Here is a 21,811-nt window from a genome sequence, read left to right as displayed (position 1 = left end):
GGAAGTTCAAAATACTATCACAGTACAACTTGAAACAATACTTAAAGTACAAAAAATACAATAAAATGAAATTCCACTGGCAAAAATATCTCCGTACCTGTACAATACAATAAACAATACAGTATATAAAATTTTATCAATTTAAAAGTACAGTGACCCCTCCGTTAACGAACTCATTCCGTTCCAGAAGGTCGTTCGTTAACCGAAACCATTGTTTCAATGGGTTTTTGGGTAATTGGTTCCAGCTCACCGAAAATTTCCTAAATTAAAAAAAAATGGTAGAAAAGTTCACTAACTTTGAGGTGTGTATGTAGAAGGCTCCTGGATGATGATGATGATGATGGGAATTAGAATGGGGGTGGAGGAGAAGGACGAAGAGAAGGCATTGGGGTGGAAGAGAAGTCACCCCATGGCGCCATTTCACCCATAAAATTTTAGCTCTCTTGGTGTAATTCAAGATTATTTTCTTTAAATCAACACTGCACTGCATTATATACTGTCAATATGTAAAATATATTTCAAAATGACCAATAATTTGCTTGGAAACACAGAAAAAAAGCGTTTAGTTGAAGAGAGTCTCAAGCAAGATGTTACGTCCAGTGAAAACAGAGAGAGACTAACTCCTGTTTGCTGTGTTAAGAGGCTGGATGCCACGCATTAAACTACTGTAGTCACTTTACCTTCAATTATGTTCAATAATTGTTAAAATGGCTAAAAAATTGAATATTAAACTTTTAAAATTATTGAGTAGTATAAACTTCTTGATATTTACTAAAATAGTAAGGAATTTAAGCCCTAGAACCGATTAATGTTTTGGCGGACTGATACTAAAGCTGGTTGCCCGGTCAGTGCAAGCGAAAACATGTTGAGGTCGGTTCGTAAGAACTTCGTTAACCGAATTTTTTTTCGTTAACCGAATTGAAGATCCTTATGGAAGGCAGTTCGTTAATCAAAATTACGTTAACCGAGGTGTTCGTTAAACAAGGGGTCACTGTACAATATTTTGCTTCAAATAATAAATCTAAATTTTTTTTAACCATTTGGAAGTATTGAAACAAATATGAGATCCATTGATCCAAGTCAGTATACAAATCCAAAACACTACTGCTATTCCTATTTCTTGGGCATATCAAATAACTACATACATACCACTTTGTAGACATCATATTAACAATACTTTTAAACGTCCCTCATTATATAATATTCCAAAAATAAAAGTGATTGAAAATCTGAAAAAAAATCTTTACTCAGAAACTTCAACACATTTTTTGAATTGCACTGGATTACACATTTGATGACCATTAACAAACATTAATACTGTATAAGTATCTAAACTGCAGGGCAACTTTTACAGTTTCTCTGGCTTGTTCATTTTTGTGATATAACCAACCCAATTTATATCCAATGGAATTTTTTTTATTTACATAAGAGTGCCAAATATACCCGCACTAATTGCAAAATGATAAGAGGCCAAAAGTGGAGGAACAGATATAGAATATAAAAAACAAAAAACATTCAAAATACCTGTAACTCTATTCATGACAAATCTAAACTGGTCTTTTGAGTATTTTTTGTATCAGTTTAATTCAGTTACTAAACTTAGGTGGGACTGCTGTACTAAAATACATATTATAATAATAATGGTTGCCCCTCATGTCATGAATTTGTTTAAAGTGTAGAAGCTGTTACCAACACAATAACCACACCCTAAGTTAACGAGTTGCATGACCCAGTGTCAAGGAATAGTTCAAGAAGATCGGACAACTCACCAACTGCACTGGCTAACCATTACCCTGGAACTCGATCCACAAATCGATTAACATACAGGTTCCCAATTACTGCTGGGTAGACAGAGGCATGGCATAAAGAAACTTGCCCATAGTTTCACTCTGCCCAGGAATCAAACCTGGGACCATTCACTTGTGAGACGAGCATGCTGACCATTACACCACAGGTCGCCTGTGGTAAATATATTAAGTTTTTGGTTGTCTTGAAGTCATTACTCAGGTACATTGGCCTGCCCTCAGGTGTGTTGGTTTGCACCTGGGGTATCCCCAGTCCACTCAACTGTGACTGGGTACCAGACTATAGTTGGAGAAGTAAAGATGGTCAAGTGCAATGCTGGCTATATTGCCTACTTGTGATCTGAGGCTTATCATTTTGTCTACTGCACTGCATGTGCACTGCCCTTAATGTGGCATCATCTCATGATTCCCTGTACAACAATTAAAATGACTGAAAGTTGGTCCCACAAGCCTAATGGACCATTAGGGGCAGTGAAGATATAGCATACTGAATATTAAACCTCTGGTACACAAGGAGATACAAAACCTTGAAGGTATGGGACTAACAGCCTGAGAACGTTAAGAGTGGAAAACTGTGGTTGCCAACCCTCAGATATAAGGACGGTACATAGATTGATTGATGACACATGGAGGCACTATGGCTGGCACTGTGAAAGACTGCCTTCACTTCCCCAACTGTAATGTTAGGTACCACATTACAACAAATATCAACGGGGATTGTTCTGGGTGCAAACCATTGACCCTTAGGATGTACCCAGTTTTGATAAATCTAATAATTGCCATAAAAGGGAGGTTGATGCATGAATGTTCCAGGACCACCTCCACCCCTCTGAAAAGAAACATATTGTACATTGTCAAAAAATTTCAAGAGCTCCAATTCCTCAGTGTTATTTTAGCTACCCCATATCCTAAATTTTTTTAATATCAGTAGCAAATTTAGGGGGTTTTGACTCATGGGACCTAATCAACCATAATTACCAGAGTCTAATTCAGCCTTGTGACTTCAACAGTTTTGCACCCTCCCCCCCCTACCAACCTCAAAATTCCTTGACATGTTCTTGTTGCTGGCCATATTGAAGATATAGAGTACAGGTATCCCCCGTTCAGCATTAATTCAATTTACGTTAATTCAGTTTAGCGATAAAATAATTTTGACACCCTTTCTCACTTCTTGTTAGGTCACTGCCATTGTTACATGTAATGAAAATATACAGTAAAAGTAGTGGAAAAATCATTATACAGTATATTACTCTAATGTGGCTTAGAAATAAGGAAAATATTACATAAAATTATAAAATATGAAAAATGAAGTGCAAAGGTGTGTGTGAAGTGAACGTATGTATGGAGGCAGTGGACTGTAACTGCGTCGCCATCTCACTATACAGCCAAGCTCTCTCTCTCTCTCTCTCCCCCAGATGTGACGTCATGGCATAGATACACTGCAGGACGGCAGCAGCCACACACGTCTCTGAATCAGCTGGGCGACTGCCCGGCTGAACTATGTCGCATCACCCAGAGGATGGTTTGAATGTAGCAGGAACTATTTTTTGTATATAAAATATATGCTATTGTATTTTATGATATACTATGTATCAATTTTACTGTTTACCACAAAAATTTTTCTTAAGTTTTCACATATGCAATTTGGAATTTGTTCGAGTTTGGCTCACCTTGTGCTCATTAAATCATTTAACTCAGAACAAAATGTAAAAGTCCTCAACTCACTAACCTTGGCTGACTGAATCTGTTGATCCAAATACTGTGCTCCAGGTTGCATTCCATGTGCATTGTAATACTCAATCCAATTTTGGGAGTAGTCACATATACCAGCAATGGGTGGTCTGGGAGCAGCATAGTTCCCTGGTGCTACTGCTGCTGCTTCTACAATAGGGATGACTGCGGGACCACTCACTCTTCCCTGACCCTACAATCCCTTCAAGGTTAGCCACCATCAATAATAACCTATTTTATCTTGAATTTATTCCTGTCAATATTGTTACAAAAACTACAGCTGCGTTTGGAAAAATACAACCCTTAATCTACAGCTAAAGTTCTAAATGAACTGAATTGTACATTTTAAGTTTAAATCATTTAATGCTACCACCAAGTATATGGAAAAATTACCATACTTAAGTTGTATGACATGGTGTGGCCCTTGATAACATGTTTCTATTTAGGAGACGCAGCAACTGAGAAAGGTGAATGACTTTAACAGGGTGTGTAATAATAGGAAATTGAAAGTAAACGATAGGAAGAGAAAAGTACAGTAATCGTACCTGAGAGAATGAAGTTTAATACAGTACAGAGGATATTGGTACACCATACAGACCAGAAAACTTCAGTCAATTCAAATGCAAAATCATAAAAGAAAAAATTAAATGTTGGAGGATGTTGTTTGTGAAAATCTTGTAAAAAAAAAATAGTGCAGTATTTGCTCATATCACTTATATACCTCAACATTAATCTATAAATATAACATGAGTACACAGATGCAAAAAAATATGGCTTCTTGTCAACGTAAAAAAAAACAAGACAGGCAATCAAGCTACAGATACATGTAACAAATGGAGGGCACGCTTCACAAAATAAATTGGAAGACATATGGTATTACAACAGGTTATAGGTCTAGCACCTGTGTGGTTTGTGTTTGTGGCATTGCCTATAATAATACTACTACTAATAATAATAGTGTTTCTACAGTACTGTACTGCAGTGTATTTGGTCAACTGAAATGATCAGACGAATCAATTTCCCCGTATCCCTTCCCTCCTCATTTTCCCATTGTAATAATACTTACTCACCATTAAGCTTCTAGCTTGTTGTTCCAAAGAATCGGCTTCTCTATGCATTCCCAAACTGCGGTAGTAGTTGATCCATTGTGTGTGAAGGTCTGGACGACCACCTTAAGAAAACAAAAGTGTATTTATGACAGAAGAGGCAAATATCTACTACTAACCTTTTTTCTCTCTAAAACAAATCTTTAAATAGTACATTTGCACACTGTAGCACTGAAAGTGGAAAAAGGCCATAAAACACTGTTGACCACAATGATGATATTCCTGTTTTAATAAAACATTAAAACACTCTTGTACATGTACCTGCAAAGTTGAACTAAATGAGGCTTTTCAATAATGTGTGCAAGATCTTCATATAAATCTCAGCAACTAATTTGATTGAAATATGACTCTCCAGGCACATTCAGAGTAAACAAAATCCAAGATGCATATGGGGCTTTGATACCTATCAGGGATAAGTTATGAAAGATGTAAAACAAAATCTGAACCTAAATAACACAATCAGTAGTTCTGAAGAAGTTAAAAATTTGAAAAGATTGTGGATGGGTGAACAAAAGATGGCGAATAATAAAACCACCACCAATGCTATTAACAGACACCAATACAACCATGATCATCAGCACTACCCTCATTGGGCATCATGACAACCAAGACAAGGTTACCTCACCACCAATACCAGGCAACCTCTAAAGTCTAAACCATCCCGATCAGGTCACCTCACCATAATCACCAGGCTACCCACCTTTACTCTGTCTAAAGCATGGGCAACACTACTTGATTTTGCATAAATCCTAATTTTACATCTATTTTCACTACCCATCTAACTATACAGTATATTCTCACAAGCCTCAGCCCATATGTTGATAATTAAAAAAAAATCAGGCTGTGTTATTTCCTTGCAATGGTATTATATTGGTTACTGTCCACATCACACCACCCAAGATTTTGTCTGAACCCAGAGAGCCTGACCTAACTTCCCTTATTACAACTGCTGACCACTTGGATAATCTTCCCTTATTGTGAGCACTTACATTGGTTTATCCTGTATTGGTACACTTACGAAACAGCAAAGCTTATAATATCTGACGACTGTTGAATTGTCTCAGCGTACTAGTCAAGTGATGCTATATTAGGCTGTAATATGGTACAGTATAATGTATAATAAAAAAATGGTGTTTAGAAATCCTACATATATTGTCCACTTCCTACTCTGTAAAAGTGGGTTGACTACAGGATGGACATACAGCTGTAAATTTTACTTAAAATTTGCTTAATGGCAAATATGACGCCATGCCATCTGGTAATTATGGCATGCCCAAGCAAATGTAAAAAAATTACCGGAAAATGCTGATGCTGAATGCAGGTGCATGTGGTAACCTTTGATTACCTCAGGGAGATAAGACTCTTAAGAGAGTGCATGGAAGTCTTTACATATGACCAGTTCCCACAAGGAAAAAGTGTGTTGGCAATAGGAAGGGTATCCAGCTGTAAAACTTGCTTCAAATTCGCCTGATGGCAACCGAGACACCAAGCCATCAGATAACCATAGCTATTCCACACAAGTGTGGAAAATGGTTGTAAAACAGTGATGTTAATGTAATGAATGGTCGTGGCAATGCCTGGATTTTTAACCATTTTAACTATTTGCCCATGAAGACATAATGCCACACATAAATGGGATCCACTGTAATTTAAAACCCAGTTTCAAACAAACTGGTTGTAAGTTTCCAAACTTGTGTCTCCATGCCACTAAGGACTTACCAAAATGCATTTTGAATGCACAGTACTAAACAGATTATAATATCAAGGTATGAAATCTAGATCAAAATTCCACTGTTTCTTTGGAATTTCATAAGAATCACATCAACTGGAAAGTTCCCATACTCTGCAAGGAGACAATGTTATTGAACCTTGGTATGACAACAAACATGGTGTTCAGCCACTGTTGCAAGCAATAAGATTCCACTGTGATTTATTTATTGACCGAAATGTAAAATCTTCAAATTTTTCAAAAAGTTTATTTAGATACTTGTCTTTATAAAAGTTGACTGGGATCTATACATTTTCTTTTGTTGTGGCAATGAAAGAGTAACAAAATGATGCACAAAAATGTATATCATCAGTTGACAAAAATTTTCATGGGCCTTTGTATCAGAGTATGACCCTTTGTACCAGACTATCTTGAAACTGGACAGTAAAACAGCCCATACACCCACCTGGGAAGAAGAATATATTGTGAAAAAAATTATTGCTTGCAAGGTATTGTAAACAAATAAACACTTTATACATTAAATGCCAGCATCTACAATAAATGCAAAGACTCCTAATTAGAGACTTACTTGGGCAATAAGAGTTTGGATTTGGGAATGGTGGTGCTCGGGAAAGTGGGGGATGTGGTACCTCTCCCACACTGCCACCAACACGGACTTCTGGTGCCCCTCCTTCTGCACCATTAATTGTAAGGGGCGGCGGTGTGTTATTTCCCGAATTGGATTCAGATAGACCCTGGAAATAACATTATTCTTAATTAAGAGATATCTAAATTCAACAGACAATAAGTACATATTCAGTATAAAATAATTCATATGGGATTCTGGGAAAGACTGGACATTAATGCAATGAAGTTTATTGTTCATGTAGATTTAGAGAAGGCATTTGATGGGGTACAGCATGAAGTAATATAAAGAGCAATAAGAAACTCAAGGTTCCAAGAGTGTGGTTATGGCACTGTATGGGGGTTCAAGGACTGCTGTGAGAGTAAATGGTGAAGAGAGTGACGAATATGAAGAGAAAGTAAGGGTCTATCAAGGGTCTGTCTTGAGCTCCCTTGTAGTTATCATGGTGCCATAAGCACATTTATTGTAAAATATTATGACTGTCTGTATTGGGAGTTGCTAACTTAGTGGTAGTAACATACAGTATCGAAGAGTTAGTAAAAAAAATGTAAGAATTGGAAGGATGGAGTGGAATCAAAAGGTGTATGAGAGTGAATGCAAATAAATGAAGAGTGGTGTGGGTGAAGGCTCTGTAGTGGAAAGTGTGTTGGTAGCATCAGGTGAGAAGTCCACCAAGCTCCCTGCATATTTGTGGAATGCTTTTTTAATTAAATGTTATATTTTTATAATATTATTTATAAGTCATATGAAGGTGCTCCTGTATACTGATCTAAAAGTATGGCTAACTGACCACCAAATAAGAGGCAGACATCTATAACTGATCACCCTAAGCACTGACTGCCTACAGTTTCCCCCATCATCATTTTCAAAATTTCCCTAACACTCATCTAAAGCACTGGGGATGAAGTCTGTTCTTATAGTGGATCAAAAAAATAATAATTTGAACACACCAATCGTTTATAGGTCATCTAGTTTTCAAAAAATAAATGGATTCAAAACTGGATTTCAGAGGGGAATAAGATCATGTCAAGATAGGATTAATTGTGATATGCAATTTTTTCCAACCTTAGAAAACATAGTACTGTACAGTATTTTTTATTACAGATACTGTACTATACCAGTAAGTAAGACAAATCAGCATTACTTTATCCTACCTTTTACTTGTGAGTCTGGCAACACCAAGTTTGAGTCAAGGAAGACTCATACTTCTACAACTTATAACCCATCATAGCTAATAAAATCCTGAAAAACTAGAGAGCTGCATTACTTTCTCCCTGAGGAAGCAAAAGTTTGCTATAAGAGTTTACCAACCTTCTCCTGCATAACTTCAATCAATTTTTCTTTAATAGACAATGAGGAGACTTGCTCACTGATGGCTTTATCATCATCTGTATTGTTGTCTATATTTCTGTCTTCATCTTTATCTTCTTCAGTATTCTCGTTATCATAGTTCTTCATCATGTCTAGAGCAAATGCAGTCACTGCATGCATCTGGTTTGGAAAATACTAGTGTCAACATTATCCAACATAATACAATACTGTACTGTATTATATATTGGGGTATTATAATTGAAGCACAGTATTTACTATTTCAATAATATATAGAGAAGGCTTTAGATTGGATGAAAGATTAAAGTACTGCACAGGGACCTCCAGAAATGAACACAAAATTATATAAGAAACAAGTACTATACTTCATCATCATTTCTGCTGTATATCATAATAAAACATATTTAACAAGTGGGCAAATACACAGAAATACTGTATATTATATAAAAACTAAAAAATAAATATAAATACGACTGTAAATCCAAATATTAACACTAGTACAGTACTCACCTTCAAAGATGAGGAAATCAGGGCTTTTTTGGGGAACTGTTCAGTACACTGAAGGTTCCAGTACTTAGTGACTGTCTGGCAATGTAGTGTCTCATCAACAGCATCAGAAACGTCTTGCACTGTGTTACTGGCTTCAAGGTGGTCTTGGCTAGCCTTGAGACACTCTTTTTTATGTTGTCCATCATCAAGAACCACCTTAATTTTTTCCCTTTCTTCTTGCAACTCCTGTATTATGTCATTGTGAAGTTGTAATTCTGCTGATAATTGACATATGTGATCTTCATGATCCCCAATCCAAGTTGCCAGGTATGCATCATAAGTCTCAAGATGGTCTGTCACTTCCTCCAAATCAGAGAGCTCAGAGCTAATAACACCTTTATGAAGCTCTTTCAAGTCCTCCAATGCTTTTTTAACAGAAATGACTGTGCAAGTGCTATTTGGATGTTCAACAACAGTACACACATGACAGATGTATTGGGCACATGTGGTGCACCGGAACAACTTGTATTGTCCGTGTTCTTCACAATGTCCTGCATTAAGTACTGGGACTTTACCAGTGGATTCAAAATTTGTTGAGGAAGTCCTGTCAGCTACTAATGAATCACTGGAGGAATCTTTGTCCGAGTCCACCAATTCTAACAGCCCAAAGTTAACAGGAAGTTGCTCTGCACATGTAAGGCCTTGTTCTGCTCGACAGCTAGGACACAGTAGGGTGCTGTTGTCCTTTATTAAGTTGGTAATGCATACAGAGCAAAAGGAATGACCACATGAAACCAACACACGTGGACGTCTGGCCTCTGAGTCGAACTTCATGAAGCAGACTTTGCAGTCTCGTGGGTCATCCTGTTGATAGCAAGGTTTGAGTGATTTCCAAAGAGAAGACTACAACCAAAAGCAGAATAAAGTTTTGCTCATCAAAAAATGATTGGCTATATTCATAACTGTAAAAATTCAACAATATCAAAAAATGAAGGGGAATGGGAAAGCTTAACTGGAGCATGGGAAGTTCATACCAAGAGTGAAAGTAATTATTAGCACAAGTCCTGTTCTAAAAAATGCATACATGTAATGATTATACAAACAATGAAAAAATTTTCCCCATAGAAATCCATGGGTTTCCAAAGGGAAAATCTTGTCTAACAAATCTATTGACGTTTTTTAGGAAAGTCTTCGAGGTAGTAGATAATGACGAAAATTACGATGTTATTTACTTAGACTTTAGCAAAGCATTTGACAGAGTACCAAATCAGAGGCTTCTGAGAAAAATTAAGGCTCATGGTATCGAGGGGGAAGTTTTAAATTGGATAAAATCATGGCTCACCGATAGAACGCAGAGGGTCAGCGTAGATAGTGTTAAATCTGAGTGGGGTAATGTAACCAGTGGGGTTCCCCAGGGATCAGTATTAGGCCCACTCTTGTTCATAATCTACATAAACGATCTAGATACTGGGATCAGCAGTGACATAAGCAAGTTTGCGGATGACACCAAAATAGGGCGGCAAATTAATTCAGGGCAGGATGCAAATGCATTACAGGAGGATCTAAATAAACTGCAGGGGTGGTCTGAAAAATGGCAAATGAAATTCAACACCAGCAAGTGCAGCGTACTTAATATTGGAGGAACAAATACTGTCAATGTATACAGCCTTAACAACATCAACCTAGAGAAGTTGACTTGTGAAAGAGACCTAGGGGTACTTGTAAGCCCGGACGATTAGAATAAGTCGTAAGTCGGGTCCAGTGTATTGGGTTTTATATCTAGAAGTGTAAGTAATAAGAGTACAGAGGTCTTATTGCAACTATATCTTGCGCTAGTCAGGCCGCACCTCGATTATGCGGTTCAGTTCTGGTGCCCTTATTATAGAATGGATATCAATTCACTAGAGTCGGTGCAGCGAAGAATTACGAAAATGATTCCGGGACTTAGAAACCTTCCATATCAGGATAGGTTAAAGAAACTAAACTTGCATTCCCTAGAAAGACGAAGAGTGCAGGGAGATATGATAGAAGTATTTAAGTGGGTGAAAGGAATCAATAAAGGTGATATAGATAAAGTTCTTATAATATCCGAGCAGGATAGGACTCGGAACAACGGATTTAGGTTGGATAAGTTTAGGTTTAGGAGGGAGATAAGAAGGAACTGGTTCACAAATAGGGTGGTGGACGAGTGGAACAAGCTTAGCAACTTTGTAGTAAGTGCTGGAACACTGGAAAGTTTCAAAAGGAGGTTGGATAGATTCATGGATGATAGAGAGTGGTAGTAACTCTCGACAGGAGCTGCCATGCACAGGCCAACCGGCCTATTGCAGACTCCTTATTTTCTTATGTACAAGGTGGGGCCAGTGTTTGGTTCCTAGCCAGTCAAGTTAGATTACATTTGTTGGTTAATCTCTAATAAAAAGCACAGAAACATGTAGAGTACTCTAAGTGCTCTACAGCCCCTCTTATTAATACCCGGACAGAGGCTAAATTAAGCCAAGAGGTCATAAACTTTCTTACCCTCTCCTATTAATCTATTCTTAGACTGGTTCTTGCATAGGCCCTGATATGTATAAATACTCTGCTTATCTCCAATTCTAGATCAAATCTAGCTTCTTACCTTCTTATCTGCCATTGTTTTACCAGAAGAATAAATGGCCAGAGTTTTAGAAGTGTAGCATCTCAAGATGTTGCTTTGGTGATATCCTACCAATGTTTTCTGGAAAATGTGCCAACTTTCAATAAAAATAATGCATTCAATAATAAAAGTTTAAATTTTTTATATCATTCAAATGATGTCCTATGAATTGTGAGTTCACTTTAAGATGGCGGAAGATAATATCTCACCTCATTTTACCAGACAACTGCCACATATTTACAGTTGCAGTGCACAGAACTCTATACTGCATAGTTAATGGAAAATTTGTCATATAGTTTATATAACTCACTAACATCCAAACAACATTTGCGTTAAAAACTCCTTCTGGTGTTGGCCATCTCCTCCACCATTACCTACTCTTTTATGGCATCTTGTAAATTATCTAGAATGGCGGTGTCCTCTTGAGATTTTTTCTTATGTTGGATCCACAGCCTTAAATTCTGAATACTGTAAACATACGGTACAATGGGTCTCATACCTGTACAGTACAGTATAGTTCAGTGCTTGGTAATGTCTGAGAACAGCACTACCACCAGAAGGAGTGGTTTGATTTTATTAATTTTTTCCACAGATGTTCTTATCATTATAGTAAGTATTTTAAAAGCAGCGACATTTATTATCTCCTATTAGAACCTGACCTAACCAACCAAAGAAACCTACCTAACCTTACCTAATTTCTTAGCCGGGGGGCCTCTAACCCCGACCCCTGCCACATTAAACAGAAAGTACTTACAGGTATTTCGAAATCTGGTACCAATAAAAGCAACTTTACTTAAGCATCATGGTGTAATTTTAAATTTTTTGCAGACGTGAGAGTACGCTCGGACCAAGCAGATCAGTTGTAAGCAAAATGAGGAGATGACAACACGTACGGACCTGGCAGATTTTTAGGATTATTTGCGGTAAATAATATTTTTTTTCATGTAGAAAACAATTAATTTCTTCACATAGAAAACACGTAGACATCTTTTTTTGTCGTATGATCAGTTTTTACTGGGTTTTACCACGCAATTTCTCTCATCCTTCATGCCTTGCCCACTACTGTTAATTTATGATCATGGATATATTTAAAAAAAAAATTCTCGGTAGAATTAAAATAAAAAGTTTTCACCTCTTAAAACACTTAGTATACTTACTATAATGATAAAACCATCTGCGGAAAACATTAATGAAATCGAACAACTCCTTCTGGTGGTAGTGTTCTCAGAAATTACCCAGTGTTTAATAACATAGCAAAGGATGCAGCTACGGTAACTGTATATGAAACGTTGATTGCTCTTGGCACGGCAGCCTAATGAACCGAACCGAACCTAACCTAACCTAACCTAACCATACCATTAACAACACAGGCCAGCTGCCGTACCTATATCCAATGTGATTTTTGGCATACAGCTGCCTACCTGTATCCACTACATTATAACATCTCGGGTCATATTTACCTTTAATAGCAAACTTAAATCAACAATTCTCGACGGTAAAAATGCAGATTACAGCAACCAAATAATCTGATAAAAAAGTGTTACCTAACCTAATGTAACATAAGAAAATTATCATAGAAATTCTGTGGTTGCTGTTAACTGCCTTATTACCTTTTCGACTAATGTACAGTACCGTATTGAGCTTTTGTTTGGCTCTATTACAGCTTTTACTACACCTGATAATGAAATAATATGGTATCATGCTCTTAAGTTGTCTCTATTCTATTTAATCCAATTTTAGACCTCTCTAAATTTATACATTAATGGTTTTACAACTACAATAGAGCAAATTGAGTAAGAAGTTCATTAAGTTCTAAGGAGCCAAAAGGTAATGATACGTTAATAAAAACACACACATGGAGACTCACCTGAGGCTGAACGCTGACTCACACACACAGACAGACAGACACAGACAGACACAGTAGAGTAAGTGACTGTATGACTGTATCAAGATGGTTGTCCTTCTCTCCCTAGTTCGTCCCACATCAAAATAATATCATCGGTGTTTCCAGTTATTCCTGTGAGGTTCTTTTTTTATCCCCTGAAAAACACTACATACAATATATCGTAATACTAATATAAAATCACCTTAATTCAACAGTAAAAATGTGAAGAGAAAATACTATACCACGTCATGAGGAAGGTGTGTTTACCTTGTCTTTGTTTACATCGATGAATTATGAAAACAAACGTTAAAGTATTGGAAACGTTTAAAGCATTATACATTTCTGGATGCTGTCATTATAGAAGAATTACTATATTTATTTTAACACTAGTGTACTTTCAGCTACTCCATTGTACAGTATCTTACATCTATATTAATTTTGTACTTGCACATTCTTATCCGAATGAAATAATCATATTCAGATTTCAGATTTGCCCCACGCATGGCAGGGGCTAGTTACCTGGGTACCCTAGTCGGTATTTTTCCGTAATAACACCCGTTAGGTTAGGGTAGGTTTAATTAGGTTAGGTTGCGCAGAAACGAGTGATTTCCGACAAATACTTTTTTTGTGGAAGCTAGAATCAAATGAATCACACCAAAAACATTAGGAAAAGGAAAATTCTAAGCTTCAAGGGGAGTTAATCAGGAAATTTACCAAATCGTCAATAAACAAGGGTCACAGGAGTTGGTTACTATAAATAGTTGTCATCTACAGACAGCAGGAAGGGAAGATGTGGTAATGACGGCTGGGGGCCTGTAAAAGGTGGTTTCGGGACGCGCTATTATATCAATATCAATTATAGTATAGTGAGAAAGAGTATGATAGTACATGGTTTAACTCAGATATAGTTACATTCTGCCCTTTACTTGCCAACAGTGCGTAACAGACCGCCCTAGTGCCTAACGAGCCGATCAATGGCGAAGAGGACTCCGGTATTCCTCCTGTATTAATACTGTAGTTTGGATATATCAACCACCTGAACGGCAAGTAAGCTGATAATTATGTGGTATTATTATAATAATAATAATAATAATAAAAGATAGTTGGGCAAATCTTTTTTAGTTCCTCCAAAACTATATTGGGTGGAGACCGCAGAAAATGTGTCAAATCACATGGACTATTATAATTGACTAATACTCACTTAGTTTTCGTACAGGCTTGGTCGCCACATAAACTAAATTGCACAGTGTTGCCCAAATGTTCTATTACAATAGAACATTTGTACAGACAGACGGATTATCCTCGATAATTTTCATCAAGTTTAGAGTTACGTTTATGCAGCTAAAATAATAATTAACCTTTGTAAATAGAGAGTTGTATCTATCATAACTTTTAATGGTTGATGGACTTGTGTAATTACTAACCTAGTTTCACTCTTAAGCACCTTTGTTGTAGAAGTACAGTAATAACATTATAGCGGCAGCACATGTTTGTTTAATCTCGGAAGCATTTTCCCACCATTCACCGAAATTAACAACATACTCTCCTATTATTCGCTGCCATTCATTATTTATCTATCTCTGAATGTTCGAGTAATCTTTTAACATGTACGGCTGATTTTGTCAATAAATTAACTAATTTTTAACATTAACACTGGTGAACACAAGAAATTTTCATCGTTAACAATATAGTGGTAAAAATCAAGTTGGGATATGACCTGACTGACAGTGTTAACGGTTGCCCTACCCGAGGTCACTTCATCTGCACCCTCACCCCGTCAGGTCAAGTGAGGTCTCGCTACCACCTCATTAGTGTTTTGTCTTGTTCTCACCTGTCTTTTTCTGTAGACGAGAATAGACGAAACCGCTTGGACTGTCTGTGTCTCATATTTTACTATGTTACCTGCATACTGTACATGATATTTAATATAACTAGAAAAGATAATGTAAGGCCACCCAAGCTTTTTCACCTGGTGATTAATAAAGAAACGAAGCCAGAACACTGTAACAAAACAATAAATTGATACAGTAAGAGTAGTGAGGTCAACCCAGTGTGTACCCACCTGGCAACCCTCGCTGACCGGGGCATGACAATTATCCAACCCACACAACTTCTAAGAGACAAAGGGTCCAAGAAATGGCTTCTAGTTCTCGTAGGTAGCATTACACAATACACACGTCGTCTCTGTTTTTTTTTACTTTTATCCTCTTCGCCTGCTAACCAAGCTTCAATTAGTGTGTTGTCCTTGGTGCATTACTTAGTCTCATATTGAGTGAAAGTTATTGAGTTAAAAAGAAATGAAGAGTTATCCAGGTGATTCCCCTTGTTCCTAACACGTGTGAGCGTTGAGGTTGAGGAGAGGATCAGGGGTGGATCTAGCACCTTAAAAGTGACCAACTTCTGAGCTACACCGACTTAACATATAAGGAGGGGCACAAAAAAGGTGTGTTGGCTCCCAAATATCTTTTTTTTTTAATTATTCTCTATTTTAAGATTATACCTTATTTCTCTGTTTCCATATTACCTGTGTTGGTTTATTATACAGTAAATGTAGTACCTTGTTAACATCAAAGTTAATCTAATAAATTAAATTGGATACCTTATGACTTGCAATTAATTTACACCTTATTTCCGATGCGCCTTAATATAAACACCGAGTGGTCGTCCAAATGCCGAACCAAAACCGCAACAAATATAACTGCGACCAGTATAGTCCCTGAGCTGAGGTGTCCACTGAACCAGCCTCGGCAACTGCAGAATCTTCCTTGTTTGGTGAGAAAACACACTGCATATATGAATAAGTTAATCCAGTCGTCAATTCAGTTACCAATAGAATTATTCCTCCTTTTCTTCATCTCTAAGGAGGTGAGGCAACGTTTGCTTCTGGCCACTAAAATATTGTTTACATTCAGGAGTGGGAGCAGCGAACGTGATGGGTCTGGATGAGGCGAGCAAAGAGAATGAAGTTTGAAAAGTGTTTGAGAAAAGTTAAGAGAGATGTGACGGGTGAGAGACTAGGTGAAGAGGTAAGAATGAGAGAGAGAGAGAAAGAGAAATACTTGCCAGGAACAGAGGAACTGCGAGGGAACAGGACAAAGGGTAAGTGGTGGGAGGTGTGAGAGGTAGAGGAAGCGAAGACGGAGGTACCAACTGTCGGGTTACGTTTACAAAAGTTCCCCCAGCAGTTTCCTCTGAGCAACTAGAAAAAGTCTTTATATAATTGTTTTTATGTTGTTCATTTTTCGCTTCCCTTAATCAATGAAATCGCCAATAAACTCTTATTTCGGCTTTGTGATATTGAACCTTTAGAAGAATCCTCTACAGCAGACAGACAAATAGTGGAGTGGGGTGTTCGAAGGTGATGCTCAGCAGATTTGGTAGTATTACAGTAATTAATACAGGAGATAATTTTTAAAATCAGAATATATGCTGATTACGTCATTTAAAAAAGAACACTCAATCTTCAATAATACAATAAATTTGTTTCATAAAGCAAGATGTTGTACGTGCATCAACACCCACTGTCATTAAGCACCGAACTCCATTTTTCGTCTTTAAAACAGTTACCAGAAAACATTAAGGGAACTAGCTGCCACTATGACCAGCAAAAGAATCGTCCTCAGTAATGGGAGCACGTACAGTATCTTGTTTTCCATCCAGGGAGTGTGTGTGTGTGTGTGTGTGTCAGGAGGAGGGATAGTGATGCTAGCTAGTACTTTAAGTGCTTATATTTCCTGCTGTAATTTTCATTCGGTTTTATACAGTCTTTTTCATTCTTTAATTAACAAAAATAGAACTACAAACGACCCACTCATACGCTCGAGTCAGACGGGGGTCATGGTATATAAAGTGAAAGATAAAACACGACCACACTTCATAATAAACACCATTAGCAAAACTCTGTGGTTTATCAGGTGTCTGTCCATATCGGTTTTATTTCGTCTGAAGTAATAAATCATCTCTTGTCTAGCGCGTCCGGGACCTTTTGATGACAGAATCCCCAGTTGTGATCACATGAGTATAAAACGAATACGTGCCAACATCCAGGATCGATTTTCCTCCTCCTTCGCTGAGTGTGTCTTGAGAAGGCGTGAGGTTGATAAATTAGCAGCGGTGGGTTCACTTGGAAGATTCTGCTCGCTCATAAATTTGATATGTGGCGCCTGAAGGAAGGAAGGATCCTTGAAATTTTTGGAGAAATTCGTGTGCCCTGATTTTTTCCCTCTGGAGAACGTTGTGCTGGACGAAGTGCTTGCCGGCAGTTTTCCTGGAGAAAGTTTCAAAGATGATGATGATGTAAATAAAAAAAAATGTAGAGATCATTGGTAAAGTGGATCTGCCATCTTTACAGAAACTTTTCTCTATGATGGAATTGAAGTCACTAAATGTTTCAATGTCATTACGATGAACTGAAATAAACTCTGGCAGTCTTTTAATATGATGAATAACAGCAGCATATTTATTGGGTAACGTTTCGAGGATAATCTCTTCTTGTCATCTCAGACCTCAAATATAAATGAAATACAATAGCATCAGAAACTTAATATGACAAATGAATTTTTATGCTTTTGTGTTTCACTTTGTCTTGGTCTCATGAAGAAAAGAGATATTTTTTTAAATATGACTGAATAAATATGTGGATAACTATATTGCTGTTTATCTATACGTTAGACACAATATGGCTCAGGCCCAAAATGTTTGCCACTAAAATTAAACACGTCCAGTGACCATTCACGGGGCAACGTGAAACGCAAACATTTATGCAGAATTATGCATCGGAAAATACAAAAGTATGCATCGGAAAACAATGAGGAGGAGCACAGCAGCCTGAAACAGCAGCCACTGAGGCTTGTAGGTCCGCCCACCACCACCGCCACTATCAACGCCACCACCACCATACATTCTGCACCACAATATATCCTCTACACTCGACCTCCTTCCATACTTTAAGTATTATTTATAGCATTACACATATTATTCTTATGACAGTTTTAACTAGTGTCATTGCTGCCATATTATATCATCAGCGTTATTAAAAGTCACCGATTTCATATTTAGTCGCGTTAACACTCAGCGGGCGACAGTTTCCCAATCTCTGGGTTACACTAAGTCCTGCCAGTAACTACGTACATAACTGAATAACTTTGTGTACTTCGTCTTGTGTTCCATCAGGTTTCTAACACATTAATGCTTACATTCTCTTGCAGGTGTATCTCGCCCAATAGTAGCACCTTGCCTGTACGCGTCAAAGATTGTCATAAAACAGCTGCAGTTGGTGTTAAAAAAAAGCTGGCAGTCTTCCGTATTTGCTGTCTTAAAGCAGATGGGTCTGAGCAACTCTTCTTCAAAATGATTTTATTTCCCACAAACACTGTCTTTAAACAACGGGGTCTATGTCATCTCTCGCAACTGCTGTAAAAAAAGCTGGGCCATCTCCTGTAGCTGGTTCTGGACCGTCTCCCACCACTGTCTAAGAAAAGCTAGGCCGTCACTTGTAGCAGGGTGTTGGCTGTCTCCCCCAGCTACTGTCTGAGGAAAACTGGGGGTGAAATGTAGGATTCCTGTCAGCTGCCAACGGCGGTGTCTCCTCAGGGGTGTTTAAAGGCCTCATATCGGCCTCATGAATCACACCAATCTTAAGAAATCCTCCAGATAAAGCGGGCGTTTCACACGTCTCTCCTCACAAGATTTTAGTGAACGAAGAGAGAGAGAGAGAGATCTTGGGGTGTCGAATTTACCTTAAGAGTAAGGTAGTTCTTGTAGTGAATTTGTGTTTGGAGATATATTTGGGGTGTTATAGTTACCTTATAATTAGGCTACAACGTTCTCTTTCATTCCTATAAATATTTTGCTACACCTAAAGTCTTACATGACATACTGTATATAATGTGTGTTGGTCGAAATTTTTAATCAATATAGAAACACTAATTTGAAATGTCGCCCTTAACATTCGTCACCAGCTGTCTGACACACAGCAAGTCGACTGTACAGCACTGTGATTATCGTCCACCACACGTGTGTTATGGCTGGGGAATTAGACCTAAGAACCAAGGCTCTAAACACTGACACAAACAAGGCTCTTCCCAGGGAGAATCACGTACGAGACATCTACTGGAAGGCTTCGTTTGTGAGTTAAGAGTACGTGAGGGTGACCGACCAGAGTACAGTATTAACAAATGTGTCGGTATTGGAGACCTTAATTACAGGCTGTGTTGGTGTGCCGTGGAGGGGGAAGTGTACTGTGCACGTCGCAGTGGCTATTATCTTCGATCCAGATTCTAAGTTTCGTATATAATTCTACCTTAAGAGGAGATGTGAGAATACATCTAACTACTTTACTTTAGTTACGATATAAGAAAAATAGTGGAGAAATGATTGAGAATCTCAGTATCCGTAAGATATGTTTTCTCTTCCATAAACACACACACATATATATATATATATATATATATATATATATATATATATATATATATATATATATATATATATATATATATAAACAGCATTTAATTACTTGGACCACCAGGGACGAGGATTAGTGCATGTACGAATTAGTTTTTTTAAGAACATATTTCCCTTGTGCCTCTCGAGTGGATTTACTTTGCATGAAATACAGTATGACTCTTGAGCTGTGATATCATGATGTTGAGATGGCCCAGAGGTTTATTGATGGTTAATGTGGAGCCCTACTAGATACTCACGAGGACTGATCATTAGATATGGCTACTGGATGTAATAAGAATAGACCTTGGCTGTATGGCTGCTGGTCACCAACCCAGTCTGATTGCGGTCTTTAACTGGAAGACAGAAGGACCCCCCCCCTCCTCCAGTGTGTTAGTGGCTGGGAGGAACAGTAAATGGAGGACTGGTGTCTTGTTCTAAATCTCAGGTGAACCAGAAACCTCCTTTACCTTTACTTCTCTTCCACATCTTAAGGTGAGGTTGATCACGAGATACAGACACCCTAAGAGCAGAGGAGAAGAACTCAAGAAAAGTTCATAGTCACAGAAAATAAAACGTTGAAACAAACTGAAATACGGTAATACCCCTCCCCCTCCCTCCCTCCCTCCCTCATATCCTTATATTGCAAACGCGGCGCAAAAAGTGAATATGTAACATCCACATTGATTTACAAAGCTTCGTGTCAGTTCACTGTGCATACTGAGGGGAGTAGTCAAAAGAAAAAAAGTGAAATGGGAATCGTGGAATGGGATGACACCTGTAGTGTACAGTATATATCAAAGTACATGTTACGTGGTCAAGTGTGGGTATGTAACCGAGCACAAAGAAAGTCGACAGTAAAAATAACCCGTGTCGGATATTTAACCCGCTTCCCTTGACAACAGTAATATTAAACTGTGAACCACAATTGTGTCGAGATTTTATCAACATATTTAATTTCTCGGTTCAAAGGGTTAGATAATCCTGACCCAAGCGGGAATTTATTTTCCACAGCAACGATACTCAACACTTTGTCTCTGACTCACACGTGTAGAGAGGTGAGCTAATGGACTGGATAGAAGTAAGTCAGTGGACCCTAAGAGCAACTAATTAGGACCTAGAAAAAAATTCCATTTACATTATCATATTGGACGGTTGAAATTTTCTACACCACATACTTCAACCATTACTCCTCCGCTTACTTGGTTATACTGTAAGTCTTAGACCATTGACCCTGAAGCAGTCGTCGAGGGGGGTGTTGCTCCAGGGTCGCGTTATTAACTGCAGCAGTCTCACCACAGCCCTTTCGTCTTAGCTGCTCTGGGAAGCATTCACGAGTTGCGTGTAATTAACTTTAGAGATTATTACGTTACTAAGATATAATTAAGAGCATGACGAACCTGGCTGGCTCACATAAGCCCCTGCAGCCCTTTGTTTTGTTGCGAACGTCCACTGACGCTCATCCGGCCTGGGAGGACGCTCTTGTTACCGCCTCCGGCAGCGACCGCGTGGCTATAGTACCTATATGATATAGACAAAACTATACATATATATCCCTGATCAATACAAAGAACTTCACCTATTAACTCACTGATTCTCCATATAAACACAAGAGCTTCCTTTGTTACACACTGTCAGTTCTTGGTAGTACGTGAAATTTCCAGTGATTTCTCGTTCAACTAAGCTTGATTTTTACTCTCCCTTTTAGAGAGGTGGGGGAGGGCACATCTGTCCTAGAAAGAAAAAACAAACAAACAAACCTTCTGAAGGTGTCCTAGTTAAACTTAACCCAGAAAGAACAGTGGCCATTTCTAACATATTATCATCATAGTATGCGCTAAAATATATATAACTTCATAATTTAATTCATTGTCAAATCAATATTTCGTAGGAAATGTTGATTCTATAAACCTGTATTGAAGACGGCCCACGCAACATGGTCTAACATCTGGCAGCAAGGTGTGGGGAGAGAGACACGCCTGGCAGCGCGGTGAGTCTCCCTCAGGCAGCACAGGGTTTACACATTCAGT

General features: G+C 38.0%; 1 protein-coding gene across 2 annotated transcripts; it reads right to left on the bottom strand.

Moving 5' to 3' along the window:
- Positions 1-1,768: 1,768 nt before the first annotated feature.
- On the bottom strand, positions 1,769-13,509 carry LOC121863190 (uncharacterized RING finger protein ZK945.4-like). 2 transcript variants are annotated; one of them, XM_042361670.1, is made up of 8 exons: positions 13,320-13,507; positions 11,435-11,533; positions 8,836-9,678; positions 8,308-8,487; positions 6,940-7,105; positions 4,607-4,707; positions 3,535-3,729; positions 1,769-2,634 (listed from the first exon to the last, which is right to left on the bottom strand). In XM_042361670.1, the coding sequence occupies exons 2-8, from the start codon at positions 11,447-11,449 to the stop codon at positions 2,575-2,577; spliced, it is 1,560 nt and encodes a 519-aa protein (XP_042217604.1). In that variant the 5' UTR covers positions 11,450-11,533; positions 13,320-13,507; the 3' UTR covers positions 1,769-2,574. The 2 variants fall into 2 exon arrangements, with proteins under 2 accessions (XP_042217604.1, XP_042217605.1); XM_042361671.1 differs by lacking the exon at positions 3,535-3,729 and having other exon boundaries at positions 13,320-13,509.
- Positions 13,510-21,811: the final 8,302 nt, after the last annotated feature.

Source organism: Homarus americanus, unplaced genomic scaffold (assembly GCF_018991925.1).
Source record: "Homarus americanus isolate GMGI-L3 unplaced genomic scaffold, GMGI_Hamer_2.0 scaffold34507, whole genome shotgun sequence".
Lineage (NCBI taxonomy): Eukaryota > Metazoa > Arthropoda > Malacostraca > Decapoda > Nephropidae > Homarus > Homarus americanus.
Note: the sequence above shows the minus strand (reverse complement) of the source record. Positions and strands in the feature narration are given on the sequence as shown.

Bases quoted from the DNA above. Each gene is read 5' to 3' on its own strand.
- LOC121863190 (XM_042361670.1), bottom strand. The intron at 7,106-8,307 runs GTTGGTAAACTC...TGTTATTTCCAG, and splicing joins TTGAAGTTATGCAGGAGAAG to GGTCTATCTGAATCCAATTC. The intron at 3,730-4,606 runs GTGAGTAAGTAT...AAGGGATTGTAG, and splicing joins AACAAGCTAGAAGCTTAATG to GGTCAGGGAAGAGTGAGTGG.